Genomic DNA, 25,499 nt, shown 5'->3' with positions numbered 1-25,499 from the left:
TCCCTTCTCCACTACTGCCAACTCCAGACTTCGCGCCTTCTGTCTCGCTGCACCCTACGCCTGTAATAAACTTCCTGAGCCCCTACGTCTTGCCCCATCCTTGGCCACCTTTAAATCTAGACTGAAAGCCCACCTCTTTAACATTGCTTTTGACTCGTAACCACTTGTAACCACTCGCCTCCACCTACCCTCCTCTCTTCCTTCCCGTTCACATTAATTGATTTGATCTTGCTACTTTATTTTTGTCTTCTTAGATTGTAAGCTCTTTGAGCAGGGACTGTCTTTTCTTCTATGTTTGTGCAGCGTGCATATGCCTTGTAGCGCTATAGAATGCTAAATAGTAGTAGTCGTACTGATCAGTGTGCAAGCCTTGGCAACTAAGTTACAAGCTGTTATCTACTGCTCCTGCATCCTGTCTCAACAAGTTATTAGCTTGCAAGCAGGAGTTTGACAATTGTTTGTAGTTAGGCACAGTATTAAGGACAGTGCAAGAAAATGTAAATGTCCAGTAACATTCCAGTATTGGAATGTGGCCCAAAGAAGGCAAAGTCATAGGAATATGCACAAAGCTTGAGGCCGTCTGCCAGTCCAGTGGTTGCTGGCAGGCCATATCTAGTGTCCACTCCTACAGTGCATCTGTTTTGAAACCATATTTGGAGACACCATTTGAAGACATCCAGCAAGCTAAGTGATTACTTATTTTCCTGGAGGGTTTATGTTAGTACAGCCTGTAGTTTTTGGCCTGTTTGCACCTAGGCGTTTTGGGGACATTTTTTGCAGGTTTTTTTCAGTGCTGTGGGCAGTAGTTACGCTTCTTCAATCTTTTGGTAACCTGTATAGGTTTTTTGGTCACTATGTAGTGGACTTTCCAGATTTCTTTATTAGGAGGATTGTGGTTTTTTCAGAACCGCCTGGTTTTTCTCCCTTAAAGTGGTTTTTTCCAGGGGGTTCGTTCTGCCTCTAATCCTTTATTATTGTACAAAATTCGGGTATTTCCCCCTCCTAAATCACAGGAGACCATTTTCTGTGAAGCAGGAGTGGGAATCCCAGGCTGCTTCTAAAGTATAGTGACTCCTTAATTAGGACAGAGCTGTGCACTTGCTCCTTCCAACCAGGGAGACAGACAGTCATTGAAACCCCTCTTTACATTTATAGGCTCTAAACCTGTATCTGTCACTCTCACTTGGCCATTGAGATTTCTCCTTGCATTCAAGAGCTCTAATCCCAATTCTGTTACTGACTTTGTCAGTGAGACCCCTCCTCACATTCTTCAATTCTAATCCCATCTCTATCACTGTCACTCTGTTACTAAGACCCCTCCTCAAATTGACAGGCTCTAATCCCATCTCTGCCATTCTCACTGTGCCACTGAGATCTCTCCTCACATTCACGAGCTCTAATCCCATCTCTGCCACTTTCACTGTGTCACTGAGATCTCTCCTCACATTCATGAGCTCTAATCCCATCTCTGCCACCCTCACTGTCATTGAGATCTCTCCTCACATTCACGAGCTCTAATCCCATCTCTGCCACTTTCACTGTGTCACTGAGATCTCTCCTCACATTCACGAGCTCTAATCCCATCTCTGCCCACCCTCACTGTCATTGAGATCTCTCCTCACATTCACGAGCTCTAATCCCATCTCTGTCACCTCTCACTGTCATTGAGATCTCTCCTCACATTCACGAGCTCTAATCCCATCCTCTGTCACGCTCACTGTCATTGAGATCTCTCCTCACATTCACGAGCTCTAATCCCATCTCTGTCACTCTCACTGTCATTGAGATCTCTCCTCACATTCACGAGCTCTAATCCCATCTCTGCCACTCTCACTGTCATTGAGATCTCTCATCACATTCACGAGCTCTAATCCCATCTCTGCCACTTTCACTGTGTCACTGAGATCTCTCCTCACATTCACAAGCTCTAATCCCATCTCTGTCACTCTCACTGTCATTGAGATCTCTCCTCACATTCACGAGCTCTAATCCCATCTCTGTCACTCTCACTGTCATTGAGATCTCTCCTCACATTCACGAGCTCTAATCCCATCTCTGCCACTTTCACTGTGTCACTGAGATCTCTCCTCACATTCACGAGCTCTAATCCCATCTCTGTCACTCTCACTGTCATTGAGATCTCTCCTCACATTCACGAGCTCTAATCCCATCTCTGCCACCCATCACTGTGTCATTGAGATTCAGGAGGAGCCTCCCTCTTCCTGGTACTGGAGGAATAGCTTGCATGCCTTTATGTTATGGGAGGCAAGGACGGTTAGGAATTCCCCAAAGGGAAGAAGGGCTTTTCATGTCTACCTGGAATTGTTACTGTACTTGCAAACTATCTCCCATAAAGCAGAAGTGCTGTATTGAACAGGTTTCAGAGCGTTCAGAGCGTTGCCTACATCGATACTGTCATATAGGGGTTGCTTTGGGGTTCTCTGCTTGGGTAGGGGAAGGTGGATTGGGAATACTGGATGTTATCCTTTCAAAGATGGCCAGGGGTCATAAGAGTGCAGTGTATTTCAAGATATGGATTAAAGTAGGGTTGGGGGAGGAGGTGATCTTTGTTATGTATTTCCACTATTCATGATGTAATGCAAGCCACATTGAGCCTGCAAAGAGGTGGGAAAATGTGGGATACAAATGCAAATAAATAATAAATAATAATTTATAAACGTCGAATTTGAAAGGAAAACTAGGGTAGTGAGGGGGACAGTGTGGGAGTCTTTTCACAAAACAAAAATGGGATCATGTGTTGTCCTGCTTTTTGCTATATGATGTTTTTGCTTATTATTATGTTCTGTTGATTACTATTATGTAATCACTTGCTTTTTTATCTAGACATGTTCTTCCATTGTTTGATGTTATTGATTATTTATTGCATTTGTATCCCACATTTTCCCACCTATTTGCAGGCTTAATGTGCTTATTTAGTTTTGTTATGACATTGTCATTCCATGATATCAAATACAATTAGTGATGTGTAGAGATAAGTAAGGGAAGAAAGAAGGAAGTGATTAGGGTTGAATTTGTTTGATCCTGAATAAAAACTGTTAAATTTTCCAAGATTTCTCTCTTTCAGGAATACTGCCATCAAGATCGATACTTCATCCAGATGCAATAGGTATATGAAATATGTCTTTAATCTAGGACTTTTCCTGTGCTTTGAGGCTAAATCTTTCACAATATTATTTAGGGCTTTTTAAATATGTATATATAGATAGATAGACAGATAGATAGATAGATAGATAGATAGATAGATAGATAGATAGATAGATAGATAGATAGATAGATAGATAGATAGATAGATAGAGAGATAGATAGATAGATAGCGAATGCTACATACCTGTTGAAGGTATTCTCCGAGGGACAGCAGGCTGATTGTTTTTCACTGATGGGTGAACGTCCACTGCAGGCCCCTCCAATCGGAACACTTTCTAGCAAAGTCCTTTGCTAGTCCTCGCGCGCCGAAGCGCATGCGCGGCCGTCTTCCCGCCCGAACCGGCTCGTGCCGGCCAGTCTCATATGTAGCAAGGACAAAGAGAAAGGAAGACACAACTCCAAAGGGGAGGCGGGCGGGTTTGTGAGAACAATCAGCCTGCTGTCCTCGGAGAATACCTTCTACAGGTATGTAGCATTCGCTTTCTCCGAGGACAAGCAGGCTGCTTGTTCTCACTGATGGGGTATCCCTAGCCCCCAGGCTCACTCAAAACAACAACCATGGTCAATTGGCCTCGCAACAGCGAGGACATAACTGAGATTGACCTAAAAAATTTACCAACTAACTGAGTGCAGCCTGGAACAGAACAAACATGGGCCTAGGGGGGTGGAGTTGGATTCTAAACCCCGAACAGATTCTGAAGCACTGACTGCCCAAACCGACTGTCGCGTCGGGTATCCTGCTGCAGGCAGTAATGAGATGTGAATGTGTGGACAGATGACCACGTCGCAGCTTTGCAAAATCTCTTCAATAGTGGCTGACTTCAAGTGGGCTACCGACGCTGCCATGGCTCTAACATTATGAGCCGTGACATGACCCTCAAGAGCCAGCCCAGCCTGGGCGTAAGTGAAGGAAATGCAATCTGCTAGCCAATTGGAAATGGTGCGTTTTCCCACAGCCACTCCCCTCCTGTTGGGATCAAAAGAAACAAACAATTGGGCGGACTGTCTGTTGGGCTGTGTCCGCTCCAGATAGAAGGCCAATGCTCTCTTGCAGTCCAATGTGTGCAGCTGACGTTCAGCAGGGCAGGAATGAGGACGGGGAAAGAATGTTGGCAAGACAATTGACTGGTTCAGATGGAACTCCGACACAACCTTTGGCAAGAACTTAGGGTGAGTGCGGAGAACTATTCTATTATGATGAAATTTGGTGTAAGGGGCCTGGGCTACCAGGGCCTGCAGCTCACTGACTCTACGAGCTGAAGTAACTGCCACCAAGAAATGACCTTCCAGGTCAAGTACTTCAGATGGCAGGAATCCAGTGGCTCAAAAGGAGGTTTCATCAGCTGGGTGAGAATGACATTGAGATCCCATGACACTGTAGGAGGCTTGACAGGGGGCTTTGACAAAGCAAACCTCTCATGAAGCGAACAACTAAGGCTGTCCTGAGATCGGCTTACCTTCCACACGGTAATGGTATGCACTGATTGCACTAAGGTGAACCCTTACAGAGTTGGTCTTGAGACCAGACTCAGACAGGTGCGAAGGTATTCAAGCAGGGTCTGTGTAGGACAAGAGCGAGGATCTAGGGCCTTGCTGTCACACCAGACGGCAAACCTCCTCCATAGAAAGAAGTAACTCCTCTTAGTGGAATCTTTCCTGGAAGCAAGCAAGATGCGGGAGACACCCTCTGACAGACCCAAAGAGGCAAAGTCTACGCTCTCAACATCCAGGCCGTGAGAGCCAGGGACCGGAGGTTGGGATGCAGAAGCGCCCCTTCGTCCTGCGTGATGAGGGTCGGAAAACACTCCAATCTCCACGGTTCTTCGGAGGACAACTCCAGAAGAAGAGGGAACCAGATCTGACGCGGCCAAAAAGGAGCAATCTGAATCATGGTGCCTCGGTCTTGCTTGAGTTTCAACAAAGTCTTCCCCACCAGAGGTATGGGAGGATAAGCATACAGCAGACCCCCCCCCCCCCCCCAGTCCAGGAGGAAGGCATCCGACGCCAGTCTGCCGTGGGCCTGAAGCCTGGAACAGAACTAAGGGACTTTGTGGTTGGCTCGAGATGCGAAGAGATCTACCAAGGGGGTGCCCCACACCTGGAAGATCTGTCGCACTACACGGGAATTGAGCGACCACTCGTGAGGTTGCATAATCCTGCTCAACCTGTCGGCCAGACTGTTGTTTATGCCTGCCAGATATGTGGCTTGGAGCACCATGCCGTGACGGCGAGCCCAGAGCCACATGCTGACGGCTTCCTGACACAGGGGGCGAGATCCGGTGCCCCCCTGCTTGTTGACGTAATACATGGCAACCTGGTTGTCTGTCTGAATTTGGATAATTTGATGGGACAGCCGATCTCTGAAAGCCTTCAGAGCGTTCCAGATCGCTCGTAACTCCAGAAGATTGATCTGCAGATCGCGTTCCTGGAGGGACCAGCTTCCTTGGGTGTGAAGCCCATCGACATGAGCTCCCCATCCCAGGAGGGACGCATCCGTGGTCAGCACTTTTTGTGGCTGAGGAATTTGGAAAGGACGTCCCAGAGTCAAATTGGATCAAATTGTCCACCAATACAGGGATTCGAGAAAACTCGTGGACAGGTGGATCACGTCTTCTAGATCCCCAGCAGCCTGAAACCACTGGGAAGCTAGGGTCCATTGAGCAGATCTCATGTGAAGGCGGGCCATGGGAGTCACATGAACTGTGGAGGCCATGTGGCCCAGCAATCTCAACATCTGCCGAGCTGTGATCTGCTGGGACGCTCGCACCCGCGAGACGAGGGACAACAAGTTGTTGGCTCTCGTCTCTGGGAGATAGGCGCGAGCCGTCCGAGAATCCAGCAGAGCTCCTATGAATTCGAGTTTCTGCACTGGGAGAAGATGGGACTTTGGGTAATTTATCACAAACCCAGTAGCTCCAGGAGGCGAATAGTCATCTGCATGGACTGCAGGGCTCCTGCCTCGGAAGTGTTCTTCACCAGCCAATCGTCGAGATATGGGAACACGTGTACCCCCAGTCTGCGAAGTGCCGCTGCTACTACAGCCAAGCACTTCGTGAACACTCTGGGCGCAGAGGCGAGCCCAAAGGGTAGCACACAGTACTGGAAGTGACGTGTGCCCAGCTGAAATCGCAGATACTGTCTGTGAGCTGGCAGTATCGGGATGTGCGTGTAGGCGTCCTTCAAGTCCAGAGAGCATAGCCAATCGTTTTCCTGAATCATGGGGAGAAGGGTGCCCAGGGAAAGCATCCTGAACTTTTCTTTGACCAGATATTTGTTCAGGGCCCTTAGGTCTAGGATGGGACGTATCCCCCCTGTTTTCTTTTCCACAAGGAAGTACCTGGAATAGAATCCCAGCCCTTCTTGCCCGGATGGCACGGGCTCGACCGCATTGGCGCTGAGAAGGGCGGAGAGTTCCTCTGCAAGTACCTGCTTGTGCTGGAAGCTGTAAGACTGAGCTCCCGGTGGACAATTTGGAGGTTTTGAGGCCAAATTGAGGGTGTACCCTTGTCGGACTATTTGGAGAACCCACTGATCGGAGGTTATGAGAGGCCACCTTTGGTGAAAAGCTTTCAACCTCCCTCCGACTGGCAGGTCACCCGGCACTGACACTTGGATGGCGGCTATGCTCTGCTGGAGCCAGTCAAAAGCTCGTCCCTTGCTTTTGCTGGGGAGCCGAGGGGCCTTGCTGAGGCGCATGCTGCTGACGAGAGCGAGCGCGCTGGGGCTTAGCCTGGGCCGCAGGCTGTCGAGAAGGAGGATTGTACCTACGCTTGCCAGAAGAGTAGGGAACAGTCTTCCTTCCCCCGAAAAATCTTCTACCTGTAGAGGTAGAGGCTGAAGGCTGCCGGCGGGAGAACTTGTCGAATGCGGTGTCCCGCTGGTGGAGCTGCTCTACCACCTGCTCGACTTTTCTCCAAAAATATTATCCGCACGGCAAGGCGAGTCCGCAATCCGCTGCTGGATCCTATTCTCCAGGTCGGAGGCACGCAGCCATGAGAGTCTGCGCATCACCACACCTTGAGCAGCGGCCCTGGACGCAACATCAAAGGTGTCATACACCCCTCTGGCCAGGACTTTTCTGCACGCCTTCAGCTGCATGACCACCTCCTGAAAAGGCTTGGCTTGCTCAGGGGGGAGTGTGTCCACCAAGCCCGCCAACTGCCGCACATTGTTCCGCATGTGTATGCTCGTGTAGAGCTGGTAGGACTGAATCTTGGCCACGAGCATAGAAGAATGGTAGGCCTTCCTCCCAAAGGAGTCCAAGGTTCTAGAGTCCTTGCCCGGGGGCGCCGAAGCATGTTCTGTAGAACTCTTGGCCTTCTTTAGGGCCAAATCCACAACTCCAGAGTCATGAGGCAACTGAGTGCGCATCAGCTCTGGGTCCCCATGGATCCGGTACTGGGACTCGATCTTCTTGGGAATGTGGGGATTAGTTAATGGCTTGGTCCAGTTCGCCAGCAATGTCTTTTTGAGGACATGATGCATGGGTACTGTGGACGCTTCCTTAGGTGGAGAAGGATAGTCCAGGAGCTCAAACATTTCAGCCCTGGGCTCGTCCTCCACAACCACCGGGAAGGGGATGGCCGTAGACATCTCCCGGACAAAGGAAGCAAAAGACAGGCTCTCAGGAGGAGAAAGCTGTCTTTCAGGAGAGGGAGTGGGATCGGAAGGAAGACCTTCAGACTCCTCGTCAGAGAAATATCTGATGTCTTCTTCCTCTTCCCACGAGGCCTCACCATCGGTGTCAGACACAAGTTCACGGACCTGTGTCTTCAACCGTGCCCGGCTCGACTCCGTGGAACCACGGCCACGGTGGGAGCGTCGAGAGGTAGACTCCCTCGCCCGCACCGGTGAAGCTCCCTCCGCCGACGTAGTCGGGGAGCCTTCCTGGGAGGCTACCGCAGTCGGTACCGCAAGCGGCACCGATGTCGGAGACCTCACCCCAGACAATGGGCGAGCCGGCGCCTGACTCGACGGTACCGGTGGCGCAAGCACCCCCGGTACCGGAGGGGAAGGGCGCAACAGCTCTCCCAGGATCTCTGGGAGAACGGCCCAGAGGCTCTCGTGCAGAGCGGCTGTGGAAAAAGACATGGAAGCCGATGCAGGAGTCGATGTCAGAACCTGTTCCGGGCGTGGAGGCTGTTCCGGGCTGTCCAAAGGGGAGCGCATCGACACCTCTTGAACAGAGGGTGAGTGGTCCTCTCGGTGCCGATGCTTACTGGGTGCCGACTCCCTCGGCGACCCAGAGCTCTTGGTGCCGACATGGGAAGGGGACCGGTGACGATGCTTCTTCGATTTTTTGGAACGAAGCACGTCACCGGAGCTTCCCGGCACCGACGAGGAGGACGTAGAATCCAGCCGTCTCTTCCTCGGGGCCGAGGCCGAAGAGGGTTGGTCTCGGGGGGGCTGTACCGCAGGAGCCCTCAGGGTAGGGGGAGACCCACCCGAAGGCTCACCGCCACCAGCAGGGGAATGGACAGCCCTCACCTGCACTCCAGACGAAGCACCACCGTCCGACGACATCAGCAAACGAGGAGGTCTCGATACCACCGACACCGACGCAGCCCTCCGATGTCGCCCCGATGCAGAGGGCCGATGCCTCGATGCACTCGATGCAATCGGGGGCGAGGATGAAGGTCCGGGCGCCGACGATGTCGAGGCAGTCGATACTCCCGGTGCCGATGCCGACGAAGAGCCAGAGAACAAAATGTTCCACTGGGCTAACCTCGCTACCTGAGTCCGCTTTTGTAAGAGGGAACACAGACTACAGGCCTGAGGGCGGTGCCCAGCCCCCAGACACTGAAGACACGACGCGTGCCTGTCAGTGAGCGAGATTACCCGGGCGCAATGGGTGCACTTCTTGAAGCTGCTGGAAGACTTCGATGTCATGGGCGGAAAAAATCGCGCCGGCGAGATCAAAACTCGAAATGGCGAAAATGGCACCGCAAAAATAGGGGGAAGAAAAACTTCGACCGAGGCCTAAATAGGGCCTACCCCGACGATGAAAGAAACTTACCGGGGCAAAAACTCGAAGTACGGGAAGGGAGAAAACCAAAAGGCCTCCTCCCGACACCTTTTTTCCTTCTTTTTTTTTTTTTTTTTTTTTTAGAACAAGTCGAAGAACGACGCGCGAGGTCAACTTTGGGGCGCGAACGGCGAAACACGACCGTACCGAGCGCGGACAAAAGAAGACTGGCTGGCACGAGCCGGTTCGGGCGGGAAGACGTCCGCGCATGCGCGGTGCGCATCGGCGCGCGAGGACTAGCAAAGGACTTTGCTAGAAAGTGTTCCGATTGGAGGGGCTGCCGTGGACGTCACCCATCAGTGAGAACAAGCAGCCTGCTTGTCCTCGGAGAAAGATAGATAGATAGATAGATAGATAGATAGATATATTTGCAGGTCCTGCACTAATTTTTCTATTAATGAGTAGGAGTTGGAAAAAAAATGCAGGATTGCTTAGCATCTCCTATTTAACTAGTTAAAGTGAACACGCCCATCCTCCACCCATGGCCCATCCCTCTAAAAAGTTAACTTCTGAACATCTGATTGTGAATAAATTATATAGGGGGCTGTATCATTGGAGTGTGGGGGGGGGGGGGGGGGGGACTCAGGCTACATCATCAGATTAGTTCCCAGCTTCCACCAAAGCCAACCCTGCTCCCCTCTCCTGGACTTCCTGGGCACTAGGAGGCCTGTTGAAGAACATGGAAAGTCTCTCAGACGTTTTCTTTTGAAAGTTAGCCTACAGGCCCCATAGAAGTTACCTCCATAAGTACAATGAATCCCTGACCACTCTAAGCGTTGGGCTGAACTGACCCTGTCTACATCCACTGTCCCCATTGGGCTCACAATCTAAGTTATATATTATATCTGGAGCTGCAGAGGGAATTGAGCCTGGCTCCCCAGGTCTGCACCCTGTTGCACTAAACATTAGGCTGCTTCCCCCCCCCCCCCCCCCATTTATTTCTAATATTTGTATTGTCATTGTACTATTTATGACAGATCATAAAAGACAGTCCCTGCCCTACGTCAGACTCACGGAAAAAAACAAAGCCTGCACGGGAAGAAGAGAACCTCCTCGGCTGACAGGGATTGGGGTCCCCCGCCAGCAAAGGTAGACGACAGCAGGGGACGGTTGGCGGCAGGGGGGTCGGCAATGGTGGGGGAGGGTCGGTAATGGCGGGGGGTGTAGACGAAGTCTGGCTACACCCCTGGTCTGGGAATGTCAATCCTGAGTCCTGCTGTTTAATTCCAGGCTGGTGCCTGATGGATTCTCAGAGGAAATTCTGAAGTACTCCAGAAGAAAGGTCGGAGTTTCCCTGTGAAGGTGTCAGTGAAGGTGAAGAGATGAGATTTATTATCTACATCATAAAACGAAACCTTTCCTGCCTCATAGTCCAGCAGAATCCCCACTGCCCGGGGGATCTCACTCAGGTTGAGCTTGGTATTAGGGGAGGTGAGGGCCCAGCATCTCTGTTCATACCACAGCTTCACTGTCCAGAATCCTTCCTTGGGTGACAACTTGATCACTCCCTTCCTCCTCACAGAGTCTTTACACACTCCCAATAGACACAAAGTATCATCCCCCACCCCCACCTCCACCTCCACCTCCCAGTAATGTCTCCCTGAGGTGAAGCCCTCACTCCCCAGCACACAGGGACCACAATCAAATCTCTGAGGAGTGTCCGGCACATTCTGTCCTGTGTTTCCCATTCTGACACTTTTCCCATCTTCAGACAAGACGAGATTAGGATGAGCAGTTTCAGGATCCAGAGTCACATTTACTGCAGAGAAAACACATTAATAAACATGAGCAAACACTTCTCATTAGCTTATCACACACCCACCGCTAACCCTCATTTGCTGGTTCTTCAGTCAATCACTTTTTCTACGACAGGAGCTCTGCTATTGGCTATTATCACCTTCCTGCCTCATAGATTTGACTCAGGACATGGGATGACGTCAAAAAATTGAAGCCAATTAGGTTAATCTCTGTTTCCCTTCTCCCACTCAGCCGTCAACCCTGTACTCTCAAAATAAAGCAACCAAATATGAGCTGCTGCATCCTCGTTGTCGTTCTTTATTGTTCGTGGAATTTTTATTTAATCTCACTTATATTTTCAAATATGCCGTTTTGTGCAGGGAGAGAGGAGCATTGATCGATGGACATGGATGGGAGAGCAGGGCAGAGAGGAGAATTGCTGGATATGGATGGATGGAGGGGGGCAGGGGAGAGAGGAGCATCGATAGACATGGATGGGAGGGCAGGGCCCAGGGAGAGAGGAGAAATTGCTGGACATGGAGGGGAGGGAAGGGGAGAGAGGAGAATTACTGAATATGTATGGATGGAGGGGGGAAGGGGAGAGAGGAGCATCAATAGACATGGATGGGAGGACAAGGCCCAGGGAGAGAGGAGAAATTGCTGGACATGGAGGGGAGGGCAGGTGAGAGAGGAGAATTTCTGGATATGAATGGATGGAGGGGGACAGCAGGGGAGAGAGGAGAATTGCTGGATATGGATGGATAGATGGATGGAGGGCAGAGGAGTTGCTGGACATGGGTGGATGGAGGGGAGGGCAGGGAGAGGAGAGTTGCTGGACATAGGTGGATGGAGGGGAGGGGAGAAGAGAATTGCTGGACATGGATGGAGGGAAGGGTAGTGGAGAGAGGAGGGTTGCTGGACATGGGTGGATGGAGGGGAGGGCAGGGAGAGAATTGTTGGACATTGATGGAGGGGAAGGAAGGGAAGACAGGAAGGAGATGCACATGGATGGAGGGGAGAGAGAAGAAATTCTGGACATGGATGGAGGGACGGGAAGAGAGAGGAAGGAGATGAGATGAGTGAAAAGGAAGAGAGGAGAAAAACTGCACATGGATGGAGAAAATAGGCAGAAGCTGGATCCACTGGACAGTCAAGTCTGTGGAGGACCCAGCTTTTACTTACAGATGTAGGGCAAGAAATGAAGAAGAAAGGCGGAAAGTAAAGTAATAAATTGAAAGGAAGCCCTGGAACCAGAGTTAAGAGGACAGATAGCAGCAGAATCGGATACTGGGCCAGCATGATCAGAAAAACAAAGTCACTAGACAACGAAGGAAGAAAAAATCATTTTATTTTCATTTTAGTGTTTGGAATATGTCCACTTTGAGAATTTACATCTGCTATCTTATTTTGCAATGTATAGCAATGTGTTTCTTTCTATTTTTCTGGTATTGTGCTGCATGCAGAGTCTAACTTCTTAGGATTTCAGGTTAAGTTTTGAAGAATTTGAAGAGGGGCTATCTCTGTTCTGCATGTGTGACTGCAAGGTTGCAAGTGTCTGAATAGGGATCTGTTTGTCAGATTCTGAGATTTTACTAACACATTGTTTTTCGGAGTTGGCAAGATTGTCTGTTCTCATAATTCCTGGTCTGTATGCTAATTTGGTTTGTGTCATTTTGAGTATAATGGAGCTGTAACAGCTTACAGAAATTTATAATGAAAACAAAAAAAAACACAAGTTATTTTTCTTCTATACTGGTGTAATGTTTTCAATGATGCCATTGCTGGTCAAAGGGGTGTGACTACTGTAGGGGCAGAGCCATAATGATCCCGCCACTGGATGAGTAGGGGCACCGACTAATAGGCTGCAGGAGGGCGCCAGAAACCCTAGGACCGGCCCTGGCTATCGAAACCTTTTTCAAACTCTACTAAGCTAACTGCTTTTACTACATTCTCTGGCAATGGATTCCAGAGTTTAATTACACGTTGAGTGAAGAAATATTTTCTCTGTTTTGTTTTAAATGTACTATGTAGCTTCATTGCATGCCCCCTAATCCTAGTATTTTTGGAAACTGTAAACAAGCGATTTACGTCTACCTGTTCCACTTCACTTATTATTTTATAGACCTCTATCATATGTCTGCTCAGCCGTCTTTTCTCCAAGCTGAAGAGCCCTAGCTGCTTTAGCCTATTCTCATAGGGAAGTTGTCCCATCCTCTTTATCATTTTCGTCACCCTTCTCTGCACATTTTCTAATTCCACAATGAGGCATATTTTCAAAGCACTTAGCCTTCCAAAGTTCCATAGGTTTCTATGGAACTTTGGAAGGCTAAGTGCTTTGAAAATATGCCTCTATATCTTTTTTGATATGCGGTGACTAACATTCTTAGTAGACTGGCCACACAGACATCCCAGCAGAGCAGTGGGGCACCCTGGGGGCACTGCAGTGGACTTCACATAAAAGGTCCCAGGCACACATCTCACTGTTACCCCCTTATACTGGAATTCGCTGCCGGAAAAGGTGGTTAAGGCGGTTAACTTATCGGACTTCAAAAAAAGGGTTGGACGGCTTCCTGGAGGAAAAAGCCATATAATGTTATTGAATGGACGAGGGAATACAGTATTTCTAGGATGGGCGGGACAAATTGCTTGTTCTTTTGGCCGCTGTCGGTGACAAGGTGTTGGGCTCGATGGACCCTTGGTCTGTCCCAGCATGGCGATGCTTATGTACTTATGCTTATGTACGGAGAGCCCTCCAAAATCACCAAAAACCTACTGTATCCAACTACAATAGCCCTTATGGCTACAGGTGTCACCTATATATGGGTACAGGTTTTTTGGGTGGGGGTTTGGGGGGGCTGACACTTTCCACAACAAGTGTAATAGAGTGGATTATGGGCCTGGGTTCCCTTCTCTACAGTGCACTGACCGCTAGGGTATTCCAGGGACCTGCTTACTGCTCTAATTGGACTGGCCGTAACATCTGAAGCTGTCATAGATGCTGGTATATACTGCTTCATTTACACTTTTGGGGGATGGGAGGGGGTAACTGATCACTGGGGGAGAAAGGAGGTTTCATCCCTTTATTCCTGCAGAGGTCATCTGGAGGGGCATTTTCAAAAGAAACGTCTATGTTGGAATTTGAACGTTTTACAAAGATGTCAAAATTCGGAGGCGGGGAGAAGGTTATTTTCGAAAAAAGATGGATGTCCATCTTTCATTTTGAAAATGCCAAGGACGTCCTATGATTTGGATGTCTTTGTGATTTGGACGTCTTTGGTTTTGGTCCATTTTCGAACAAAAACCGTCCAAATGCAAGACATCCAAAACAGAGGAGGAGTGGCTTACTGGTTAGTGCAGTGGGCTTTGATTCTGGCACTGCTGCTCCTTGAGACTTTGGGCAAGTGAAATACAGAAAGGGCATTTTTGGATATGACATCTAAGTCTGAATTTGGAAGTCCAAAATCAGAACAGGAAAGGTCATTTTCTACAAAAAAAAAGTCTATCTTTTCCTTTTGAAAGTGCTGTTTGGAAAAATGTTTTGTGATTTGGGGGAGTAAGGGGGGTGATCCCTAAGTCCCTCCAGAGATCATTTGGGAGCCCTCTTGTGTGGAGTAGAGGAGTAGCTTAGTGGTTAATGTAGCAAACTTTGATCCTGGGGAAGTGAGTTCAATTCTCACTGCAGCTATTTGTTTATAAAAACAGGTCTAGCTCAAAACGTCTAAATTTTAGTTTTGGATGTCCTTGTTTTCTTTCATTATCGCTGAAAGACGTCTATGTCTCAGGAACGCCCAAGTCCTGCCTTGAACACACCCCTGGCACGCCCCATTGAGATTTGGACATCCTTCTGACGGACTGCAGTTGGAGACGTCCAAAATAGGATTCCGATTATACCAATTTGGACGTCCATGTTCCGATTTATGTCGAAAGATGGACATCCATTTCTTTTGAAAATGAGCCTGTTGGTCATTTAGTGCCCTTTTTTGTCTTATTCATTAATAAACAGTAAGACCAAAATGTCCAAATTATAGCCCTGGACATTTTTGTTTTGTTCCATTATGGCAGAAAATTGTCCATTTGTTAGGAACGCCCAAATCCCACTCTTAACATGCCCCTAACACAACCCCTTGTGATTTGAATGCACTTCTGACAGACTTCATAGAAAAATATCTAAAAATTGGTTTTAAAAATACTGATTTGGATGTTTTTGTGAGAAAAGTCTTTTGGACACTTTTCTCTTTTGAAAATGAGCCTCATAGTGTGTTGCAAAAAATACATTTTTATTTGCTGAATGAGTTACAGTCCTTGCAGTTGGTAACACTTTAAGAAAACAGTACTTGATAAAAATTGCTGCAGAACCAGGGGGCTACAGGTGGGTTGACCTCTGGAGAGTGACAGCCTTGTAGAATGATAGTAGATGTTGAAGATGGAGACCCTGGGAGGGAGGAGGGGTCAACTTCTCCTTGATCTAGCTCAGGTACCTGAGTCTCACACCTTGTTGACTGAAAGAACTGTGTCATAAGTACATAAGTACATAAGTAGTGCCATACTGGGAAAGACCAAAGGTCCATCTAGCCCAGCATCCTGTCACCGACAGTGGCCAATCCAGGTCAAGGGCACCTGGCACGCTCCCCAAACGTAAAAACATTCCAGACAAGTTATACCTAAAAATGCGGAATTTTTCCAAGTCCATTTAATAGCGGTCTATGGACTTGTCCTTTAGGAATCTATCTAACCCCTTTTTAAACTCCGTCAAGCTAACCGCCTGTACCACGTTCTCCGGCAACGAATTCCAGAGTCTAATTACACGTTGGGTGAAGAAAAATTTTCTCTGATTCGTTTTAAATTTACCACACTGTAGCTTCAACTCATGCCCTCTAGTCCTAGTATTTTTGGATAGCGTGAACAGTCGCTTCACATCCACCCGATCCATTCCACTCATTATTTTATACACTTCTATCATATCTCCCCTCAGCCGTCTCTTCTCCAAGCTGAAAAGCCCTAGCCTTCTCAGCCTCTCTTCATAGGAAAGTCGTCCCATCCCCACTATCATTTTCGTCGCCCTTCGCTGTACCTTTTCCAATTCTACTATATCTTTTTTGAGATACGGAGACCAGTACTGAACACAATACTCCAGGTGCGGTCGCACCATGGAGCGATACAACGGCATTATAACATCCGCACACCTGGACTCCATACCCTTCCTAATAACACCCAACATTCTATTCGCTTTCCTAGCCGCAGCAGCACACTGAGCAGAAGGTTTCAGCGTATCATCGACGACGACACCCAGATCCCTTTCTTGATCCGTAACTCCTAACGCGGAACCTTGCAAGACGTAGCTATAATTCGGGTTCCTCTTACCCACATGCATCACTTTGCACTTGTCAACATTGAACTTCATCTGCCACTTGCACGCCCATTCTCCCAGTCTCGCAAGGTCCTCTTGTAATCGTTCACATTCCTCCTGCGACTTGACGACCCTGAATAATTCTGTGTCATCGGCGAATTTAATTACCTCACTAGTTATTCCCATCTCTAGGTCATTTATAAATACATTAAAAAGCAACGGACCCAGCACAGACCCCTGCGGGACCCCACTAACTACCCTCCTCCACTGAGAATACTGGCCACGCAATCCTACTCTCTGCTTCCTATCTTTCAACCAGTTCTTAATCCATAATAATACCCTACCTCCGATTCCATGACTCTGCAATTTCTTCAGGAGTCTTTCGTGCGGCACTTTGTCAAACGCCTTCTGAAAATCCAGATATACAATATCAACCGGCTCCCCATTGTCCACATGTTTGCTTACCCCCTCAAAAAATGCATTAGATTGGTGAGGCAAGACTTCCCTTCACTAAATCCGTGCTGACTTTGTCTCATCAGTCCATGTTTTTGTATATGCTCTGCAATTTTATTCTTAATAATAGCCTCCACCATCTTGCCCGGCACCGACGTCAGACTCACCGGTCTATAATTTCCCGGATCTCCTCTGGAACCCTTCTTAAAAATCGGAGTAACATTGGCTACCCTCCAGTCTTCCGGTACTACACTCGATTTTAGGGACAGATTGCATATTTCTAACAGTAGCTCCGCAAGTTCATTTTTTAGTTCTATTAATACTCTGGGATGAATACCATCAGGTCCCGGTGATTTACTACTCTTCAGCTTGCTGAACTGACCCATTACATCCTCCAAGGTTACAGAGAATTTGTTTAGTTTCTCCGACTCCCCCGCTTCAAATATTCTTTCCGGCATCGGTGTCCCCCCCAAATCCTCCTCGGTGAAGACCGAAGCAAAGAATTCATTTAATTTCTCCGCTACGGCTTTGTTCTCCTTGATCGCCCCTTTAACACCATTTTCGTCCAGCGGCCCAACCGACTCTTTGGCCGGTTTCCTGCTTTTAATGTATCTAAAAAAATTTTTACTATGTATTTTTGCTTCCAACGCTAATTTCTTCTCAAAGTCCTTTTTTGCCCTCCTTATCTCCGCTTTGCATTTGGCTTGGCATTCCTTATGATCTATCCTGTTACTTTCAGTTGGTTCTCTTCTCCACTTTCTGAAGGATTGTTTTTTGGCTCTAATGATTTCCTTTATCTTACTGTTTAGCCACGCCGGCTGACGTTTAGTCTTTTTTCCCTTTTTTCTAATACGTGGAATATATTTGTCCTGAACCTCCAGGATGGTGTTTTTAAACAGCATCCACGCCTGATGCAAGTTTTTTACTCTGCGAGCTGCTCCTTTCAGTCTTTTTTTCACCATTTTTCTCATTTTGTCGTAATCACCTTTTCTATAGTTAAACGCTAGCGTACTTGATTTCCTAGTTTCACTTCCTTCAATGCCAATATCAAAACCGATCATATTATGATCACTGTTATCAAGCGGCCCTCGTATCGTTACCCCCTGCACTAGATCATGAGCACCACTAAGGACTAAGTCTAGTATTTTTCCTTCTCTTGTCGGCTCCTGAACTAGCTGTTCCATGAAGCTGTCCTTGATTTCATCAAGAAATCTTATGTCCCTTGCGTGTACAGATGTTACATTAACCCAGTCTATATGCGGGTAATTGAAATCCCCCATTATTATTGTGTTGCCCAGTTTGTTTGCGTCCCTGATTTCCTTTAACATTTCCGCATCCGTCTGTTCGTCCTGGCCAGGCGGACGGTAGTACACTCCTATCACTATCCTTTTCCCCTTTGCACATGGAATTTCAATCCACAGTGATTCCAAGGAGTGTTTTGTTTCCTGCAGAATTTTCAATCTATTTGATTCAAGGCTCTCGTTAATATACAATGCTACCCCTCCACCAATCCGATTCACCCTATCACTACGATATAATTTGTACCCCGGTATGACAGTGTCCCACTGGTTATCCTCCTTCCACCAGGTCTCAGAGATGCCTATTATATCTAATTTTTCATTTAGTGCAATATATTCCAACTCCCCCATCTTATTTCTTAGGCTCCTGGCATTCGCATATAGACATTTCAAATTATGTTTGTTGTTCCTAAGTACATCATGCTTAGTACTTGACAGTATTAATTGGCAATCTTTTGTCTGATTTTTATTGTTATTTAAAGATACCCGATCTACTACAATCTCTTTTGCAACCTCACTATCAGGATACTCTATCTTCCCTGTTATGGTGATATCTTTGAAAGATACCTTATCCCGAACCATGCTCTTTTGAGCGACTGTCGGCCTTCCCCCCATTTCTAGTTTAAAAGCTGCTCTATCTCCTTCTTAAACGCCGATGCCAGCAGCCTGGTCCCACTCTGGTTAAGATGGAGCCCATCCTTTCGGAATAGGCTCCCCCTTCCCCAGAATGTTGCCCAGTTCCTAACAAATCTAAAGCCCTTGTCTTCCTTCTCAAGTCCTTAAATGTTTCACTGTAAGAGGCAAACGCAGAGGATCACATTTCTCCGTGTCACTGAACATAGTTTCCAGTGTCAACACCCACTCTGCTATTCTTGCAGACATGAGAGACACGAGTTTTGGAGTCTCAGCTGTCTCTTCTTCCTTATCACTGCCCCTGAGGCTTTGTTGCCCCATCTCAACCAGGTCTTCATTGCTGGGCTCTAGTGCAGTCTCTGCCAAAATTTCAACATCTTCTTGTGTCATGTCCTCAAAGGGACTTTTCGTGCAAATTGAGTGATGTTTTCCACATTTCTACTCAAGTGTTCTGCTACACCTCAAAGTTCATTATGCAGTCTGACCAAGCTTTTTTCCAAAAATTATTTATAGTAGGCTGTGTGACGCCATCCCGAGTAGTCGATTGCACTGCATATTGTCACTGTCTTCCAGCAATCCAGCATGATAGCTTCCTCGTCAGCATCTACAGCTTCATAGGTTCCTGCATGTAAAGGAAAGCCTTTATTATTGCCTGATCGAGGGTCTGGATGATTGATGTGTTCGGGGGAATGAAGAGAACCTCATTATTGGGCTGTGCATTTTCCAGGTCTGCACAACAGTGAACTGGTGTATTATCCAAAATCAGCAGTACCTTGAAGGCAAGGTTCTTGCGGTGGAGATACCGTTCAACTTCTGGAACGAAACAGTTGTTGGACGTCATCCAAGCTTTGCAGTTCCATCTCCAATGGACAGGCATGTAATTCAAGTTCTTTCCTTTAAGTGCACGAGGATTTTGGGTTCTGTACAGAGGCCTCCATTTGAAATCACCCTTGGCATTAGTGCACAACAACAGGGTAACATGCAGGGGCATTTTCAAAAGAGAAGGGCGCCCATCTTTTGACACAAATCGGGAGATGGGCGTCCTCTCAGGGTCGCCCAAATCGGCATAATTGAAAGATGATTTTGGGCGTCCTCAACTGCTTTCCGTCGCAGGGATGACCAAAGTTCCCGGGGGCGTGTCGGCAGCGTACCGATGGCGGGACGGGGCGTGGTTAAGAGATGGGCGTCCTCAGCTGATAGTGGAAAAAAGAAGGGCATCTCTGATGAGCGTTTGGTGGACTTTACTTGGTCCATTTGTTTTCATGACCAAGCCTCAAAAAGGTGCCCAAACTAACCAGATGACCACTGGAGGGAATCGGGGATGACCTCCCCTTACTCCCCCAGTGGTCACCAACCTCCTCCCGCCCTAAAAAAAAAAAATTTAAAATTTTTTTCCCAGCCTCTATGCCAGCCTCAAATGTCATACCCAGCTCCCTGACAGCAGTATGCAGGACCCTGGAGCAGTATTTAGTGGGTGCAGTGCACTTCAGGCAGGCGGACCCAGGCCCACCCCCCTACCCCCACCTGTTACACTTGTGGTGATAAATATGAGCCCTTCAAAACCCACCCAAAACCCACTGTACCCACATGTAGGTGCCCACCTTCATTCCTTAGGGCTATGGTAGTGGTGTACAGTTGTGTGGAGTGGGTTTGGGGGGGGGGGGTTGGGGGCTCAGCACCGAAGGTAAGGGAGCTATGCACCTGGGAGCAATGTGAAGTCCACTGCAGTGCCCCCTAGGGTGCACGGTTGGTGTCCTGGAATGTCAGGTGGACCAGTGCACTACAAATGCTGGCTCTTCCCACGACCAAATGGCTAGGATTTGGTCGTTTTTGAGATGGGCGTCCTCGGTTTCCATTATCGCCGAAAACTGGGGACGACCATCTATAAGGTCAACCTAAATGTTGAGATTTGGGCGTCCCCGACCGTATTATTGAAACGAAAGATGGACGCCCATCTTGTTTTGATAATAGCGGTTTACCCGCCCCTTTCCCGGGACGTCCTTAGAGATGGGCGCCCTTAGAGGTGGTCGTCCCTGTTCGATTATGCCCCTCATGATCTTTAAATGCCTTAAAATCAGGGGCTTTGGCTGCCATTTTCATTATATCTGTCCATTTGCCAGCTTGTTTGTAAAACAATCCAGGCTCATCAACATTGAAGACCTGCTCTGGCACATAACCCTATTTTTCTATCACACTTAGCAGGGATGTTTTAAATTCTTCTGCAGCTTCATTGTCAGCTGAACCTGCCTCGTCACAAAGGCTTACATTTTTAAGTGCATATCTCTTTTAAATGTGCAAGCAGCCAGAACTTGCAGTAAAGGGTTTCATGTTTTCCTGACTCTGGGTGACATATTTATAAATCTGTTTGGCTTTCATCCTCATAGCAATGCTGTCCACAGTGCTTTTTTTTTAATCCACCATTTGCATTATCCACAAATTTAATCGCCTTTACATCTTTTCTACTGACTCAATACGAAGCACAGATGTAGTTTTGGAACTTTCTGGTTCTGCTTCATGAACAGACCACTGAATCTATTCCTTTTTTTTTGCTGGATGGATCAGTTGACTCATTAAACTTTAACTCGTGGCCAACAGTAGAAACAGACATGCCAGAATGAAGCTTATCCAACACACCTATTTTGTCATTAAGACACATCACATGTTTCTTTCTCTTACGATTGGTACATGTAGCTTTTAACTCACCCCCTGGATGCTTGGTGGCCATTTCCAGAAGCAAACTATACTGTATCATTCAGATGGAAACAGTTCTTTTCTTAATCTGGTCACTGACCAGATTAAGGGCCCTGTTTACTAACGTGCGTTAGCATTTTTAACAAGCCCACAATTAGCGTGTAAGCGCACGTAGGGATATTGTAGGCACATAGACTGTTAATGAGCGTACATAGTTAACACACATTAAAAACGCTAACACGTCTAACCTCTTGGCTGCTCTAGGAAACTTGGTGGTTTGGTATAATTATTATATATCAGATTCAGTTACCTGTATATCTGCCAAATTCCATCCACCAATCTGCATTAAAATAAAGATGAACAATGATCAGATCTCAGAGAAGAGAAATAAGTACAATGATATAAAAAGTTATATTAGGGGCGGACAATGATTACATTTTTAATTGTGATTAATCGTGTGATGAAAAATTTTAATTACAGCATTTTGGGCATTAAAGAATAAAGTTTCAAATAGCCTTCACTCAGTTTTTCTCATGCCCCAAAGACCAGCCTTCATTCAGCAGGGTTCGAGCTTGGCGTTGCCTCAGACTCCTTGTCTCTCCCTGCACAGGGATCGGGCTCTACAGATACTTGAGTCACGCGGTGAAGAAAGTTGGGGAAGTCTCGCGGTTTCAAGTCTCAAGAGACCTTCCCTAACTTTCTGCACCAGGCAGGGGGAGAGAAGGAGTTTGAGGCAGCTCAGAGGAAGGAGAAAAAATCCTGAGCCCTGCTGTAGAGGTAAGTGTGGAGGAGGGGTGGGTCAGCATTAAAAAAAACAAGCAGCATCACAAAACATGGTATGCGTTAAAAGATTAATGCATGAATACTGTTATTAATTTGTTAATTGCCCTCCCGTAAAATATATATGTTTCTAACTGAATAAAACTTACCAAATCCTGCAGGATGTGATTTTATTTTGTAAAAAAAAAAGAAAGAAAGAGAAATGTTAGAGATTTTGAATTATCAAAATGTCCTTCAATGATCTTATAAGTACATTCATACATAAGAACTGCCATCCAGGGTAAAGACTGAAGGTCCATCAAGCCCAGTATCCTGTTTCCAACAGTGGTGAATCCAGGTCACAAGTACCTGGCAAAATCCCAAAAGAGTAAAACAGACTTTCTGCCGCTTATTCCAGGAATAAGCTTATGACAAAGCAAACACGTGACTTCCAGGGTGCAATGCAGCAAAATAAAATAAGCTTTGCCGTCTCACCCATTCCTTCTTCAGGTTACACTCAAACAGGAGTGACAATAGACAACGCAAGGTCATTGTTGCTTTCAGCAGAACTGATGGTACAACTGTTATAAAGTAAGAACGTGACATTATCCAGCCCATATTCAGCCGACAGCAGTCAACATTTTTAATGTTTAAATCATTTTGTATTAATTTTAATGCAAAATCCACAAAAACATATGAATCCAGTCATATAAACAACCATATTCCCACCCCAAACCATTCCCTTTTCGCTCTCTCCCTCCCCCCAACCGTGGCTTAGTAAAAGGACCCCTATATTTACAATGTCCCTCAGTTGATCCATTTTGTTTTTAACACTGGCGGAAGTTTGAGATATTGGTGGGAAAGTAAATTTGGTCCAGTAGAGCTGCTGGGAAACCTTGTGATTTAAGTTATGCTACTCACTATATTTGTTTGGTATGATGGTTGTTGGCAACATGTCATTAAACATATTTGACGTTTTTTTTGTCCAGCTGCCTTGGTGCCGTCCACATTTTTTATTATTATTTTATTATTTTTTATAATATAGTTCTGGTGCTTCAATGTCTGCTGTTTGTCTCTTTCACAATCTGTTTTATGTAAATATTCACAGACAAACAGAGTTAGTGTAAGTGTTGTATCGTCAATTGGGCACCATTTGATGTTTTTTTGCGTTTAATTATCGGTGGAAGAGTTTGTGTTGTTTATGAGATCTCCTAGTTAGTACTCTGATTTTTTACCATTCTTACCATTTGCAAATAGTGTTTGATTTGGTTGTTCATTAAGGGCTCCTTTTATCAAGCTGCAGCAAAAGGGAGCCTACGCTGGGAGAGAAAATCACGAACAAGGGGGACATGGGATATTAGAAGGAGGAAGATTCTCTTATCATGCCACCTCCTATATTCTGAAGTATCACTGACTGTCCATATCATATAGTACATAAGTATTGCCATATGGGACAGTCTATCAAGCCCAGAATCCTGTTTCCAACAGTGGCCAATCCAGGTCACAAATACCTGGCAAGATCCTCCAAAAACGTACAAAACATTTTATGCTGCTTATCCCAGAAATATTTTCCCCAAGTCCAATTTAATAATGGCCTATGGACTTTTCCTTTAGGAAGCAATCCAAACCTTTTTTAAACTCTGCTAAGCTAACCGCCTTTACCACATTTTCTGGCAACGAATTCCAGAGTTGAATTACATGTTGAGTGAAGAAAGATTTTCTCAGAATCATTTTAAATGTACTACTTTGTAGCTTCATCGCATGCCCCCTAGTCCTAGTATTTTTGGAAAGCGTGAATAGATGCTTCACATCCACCTGGGAGGGAAAATCACAAACAAGGGGGTCATGGGATATTAGAAGGAGGATGATTCTATGATCATGCCACCCCCTATATTCTGAAGTATCACTGACTGTCCGTATTGCCATACTTATGTACTATATGATACTGGGACAGACCAAAGGTCCTTCAAGCCCAGCATCCTGTTTCCAACAGTGGCCAATCCAGGTCACAAATACCTGCCAAGATCCCCCCCAAAAAGTACAAAACATTTTATACTGCTTATCCCAGAAATATTTTCCCCAAGTCCAATTTAATAATGGTCCATGGACTTTTCCTTTAGGAAGCCGTTCAAACCTTTTTTTAAACTCTGCTAAGCTAACCACCTTTACTACATTTTCTGGCAACGAATTCCAGAGTTGAATTGCACATTGAGTGAAGAAACATTTTCTCTGATTCATTTTAAATTTACTACTTTGTAGCTTCATCGCATGCCCCCTAGTATTTTTGGTAAGCATAAACAGACGCTTCAAATCCACCCATTCCACTCCACTCATTATTTTATAGACCTCTCTCATATCTCCCCTCAGCCGTCTTTTCTCCAAGCTGAAGAGCCCTAGCCACTTTAGCATTTCCTCATAGGGAAGTCGTCCCATCCCCTTTATCACTTTCGTCGCCCTTCTCTGCACCTTTTCTAATTCCACTATATCTTTTTTCAGATGCGGCGACCAGAATTGAACATAATATTCAAGGTGCGGTCGCACCATGAAGCGATACAAAGGCATTATAACGTCCTCATTTTTTTTTCCATTCCTTTCCTAATAATACCTAATATTCTATTTGCTTTCTTAGCTGCCGCAGCACACTGAGCAGAAGGTTTCAACATATCATCAACAACGACACCAAGATCTCTTTCTTGGTCGGTGACTCCTAATATGGAACCTTGCATGACGTAGCTATAATTCGGGTTCCTCTTTCCCACATACGGCGGTGACCGTAGCGAGAAGGTTGTTAGGCTCTATAGAGAGAAGTGTGACCAGCAGAAGAAAGGGGGTCTTGATGCCCCTGTATAAGTCGTTGGTGAGGCCCCACCTGGAGTATTGTGTTCAGTTTTGGAGGCCGTATCTTGCTAAGGATGTAAAAAGAATTGAAGCGGTGCAGAGAAAAGCTACGAGAATGGTATGGGATTTGCGTTACAAGACATATGAGGAGAGACTTGTTGACCTGAACATGTATACCCTGGAGGAAAGGAGAAACAGGGGTGATATGATACAGACGTTCAAATATTTGAAAGGTATTAATCCGCAAACGAACCTTTTCCGGAGATGGGAAGGCGGTAGAACGAGAGGACATGAAATGAGATTGAAGGGGGGCAGACTCAAAAAAAATGCCAGGAAGTATTTTTTCATGGAGAGAGTAGTGGATGCTTGGAATGCCCTCCCGCGGGAGGTGGTGGAAATGAAAACGGTAACGGAATTCAAACATGCGTGGGATAAACATAAAGGAATCCTGTTCAGAAGGAATGGATCCTCAGGAGCTTAGTTGAGATTGGGTGGGGGCTGGTGGTTGGGAGGCGGGGATAGTACTGGGCAGAATTATACGGTCTGTGTAGTG

The 25,499-nt window shown here is 46.6% G+C and overlaps 4 protein-coding genes and 1 long non-coding RNA gene across 5 annotated transcripts in view; 3 read left to right on the top strand and 2 right to left on the bottom strand.

Annotated features, from left to right (window-relative positions):
* Positions 1-25,499, top strand: part of LOC115468279 (E3 ubiquitin-protein ligase TRIM39-like) — a 1,086,936-nt gene that overhangs the window by 144,925 nt on the left and 916,512 nt on the right. The window lies entirely within an intron of this gene.
* LOC115468286 (E3 ubiquitin-protein ligase TRIM39-like) overlaps positions 1-25,499 on the bottom strand; it is an 875,973-nt gene that overhangs the window by 566,038 nt on the left and 284,436 nt on the right. The gene's annotated exons all lie outside the window — the stretch shown is intronic.
* The window catches only part of LOC115468283 (E3 ubiquitin-protein ligase TRIM39-like), a 572,298-nt gene that overhangs the window by 445,162 nt on the left and 101,637 nt on the right, over positions 1-25,499 (top strand). The gene's annotated exons all lie outside the window — the stretch shown is intronic.
* LOC115468319 overlaps positions 1-25,499 on the top strand; it is a 49,990-nt gene that overhangs the window by 4,868 nt on the left and 19,623 nt on the right. The gene's annotated exons all lie outside the window — the stretch shown is intronic.
* LOC115468300 (E3 ubiquitin-protein ligase TRIM39-like) overlaps positions 10,390-25,499 on the bottom strand; it is a 39,853-nt gene continuing 24,743 nt past the window's right edge. Inside the window, exons 6-8 of the mRNA XM_030199933.1 lie at positions 22,279-22,284; positions 21,660-21,689; positions 10,390-10,949 (exon numbers count right to left, since the gene is read on the bottom strand). Of these exons, the coding sequence (XP_030055793.1) occupies positions 10,411-10,949; positions 21,660-21,689; positions 22,279-22,284 (575 nt within the window). The 3' untranslated portion in view covers positions 10,390-10,410. The remainder of the gene's footprint in view (positions 10,950-21,659; positions 21,690-22,278; positions 22,285-25,499) is intronic.

This window comes from Microcaecilia unicolor, chromosome 4, assembly GCF_901765095.1.
Source record: "Microcaecilia unicolor chromosome 4, aMicUni1.1, whole genome shotgun sequence".
Classification (NCBI taxonomy): Eukaryota; Metazoa; Chordata; class Amphibia; order Gymnophiona; family Siphonopidae; genus Microcaecilia; species Microcaecilia unicolor.
The sequence above is the reverse complement of the archived record's forward strand: the minus strand, read 5'-3'. Positions and strand labels throughout refer to the sequence as shown.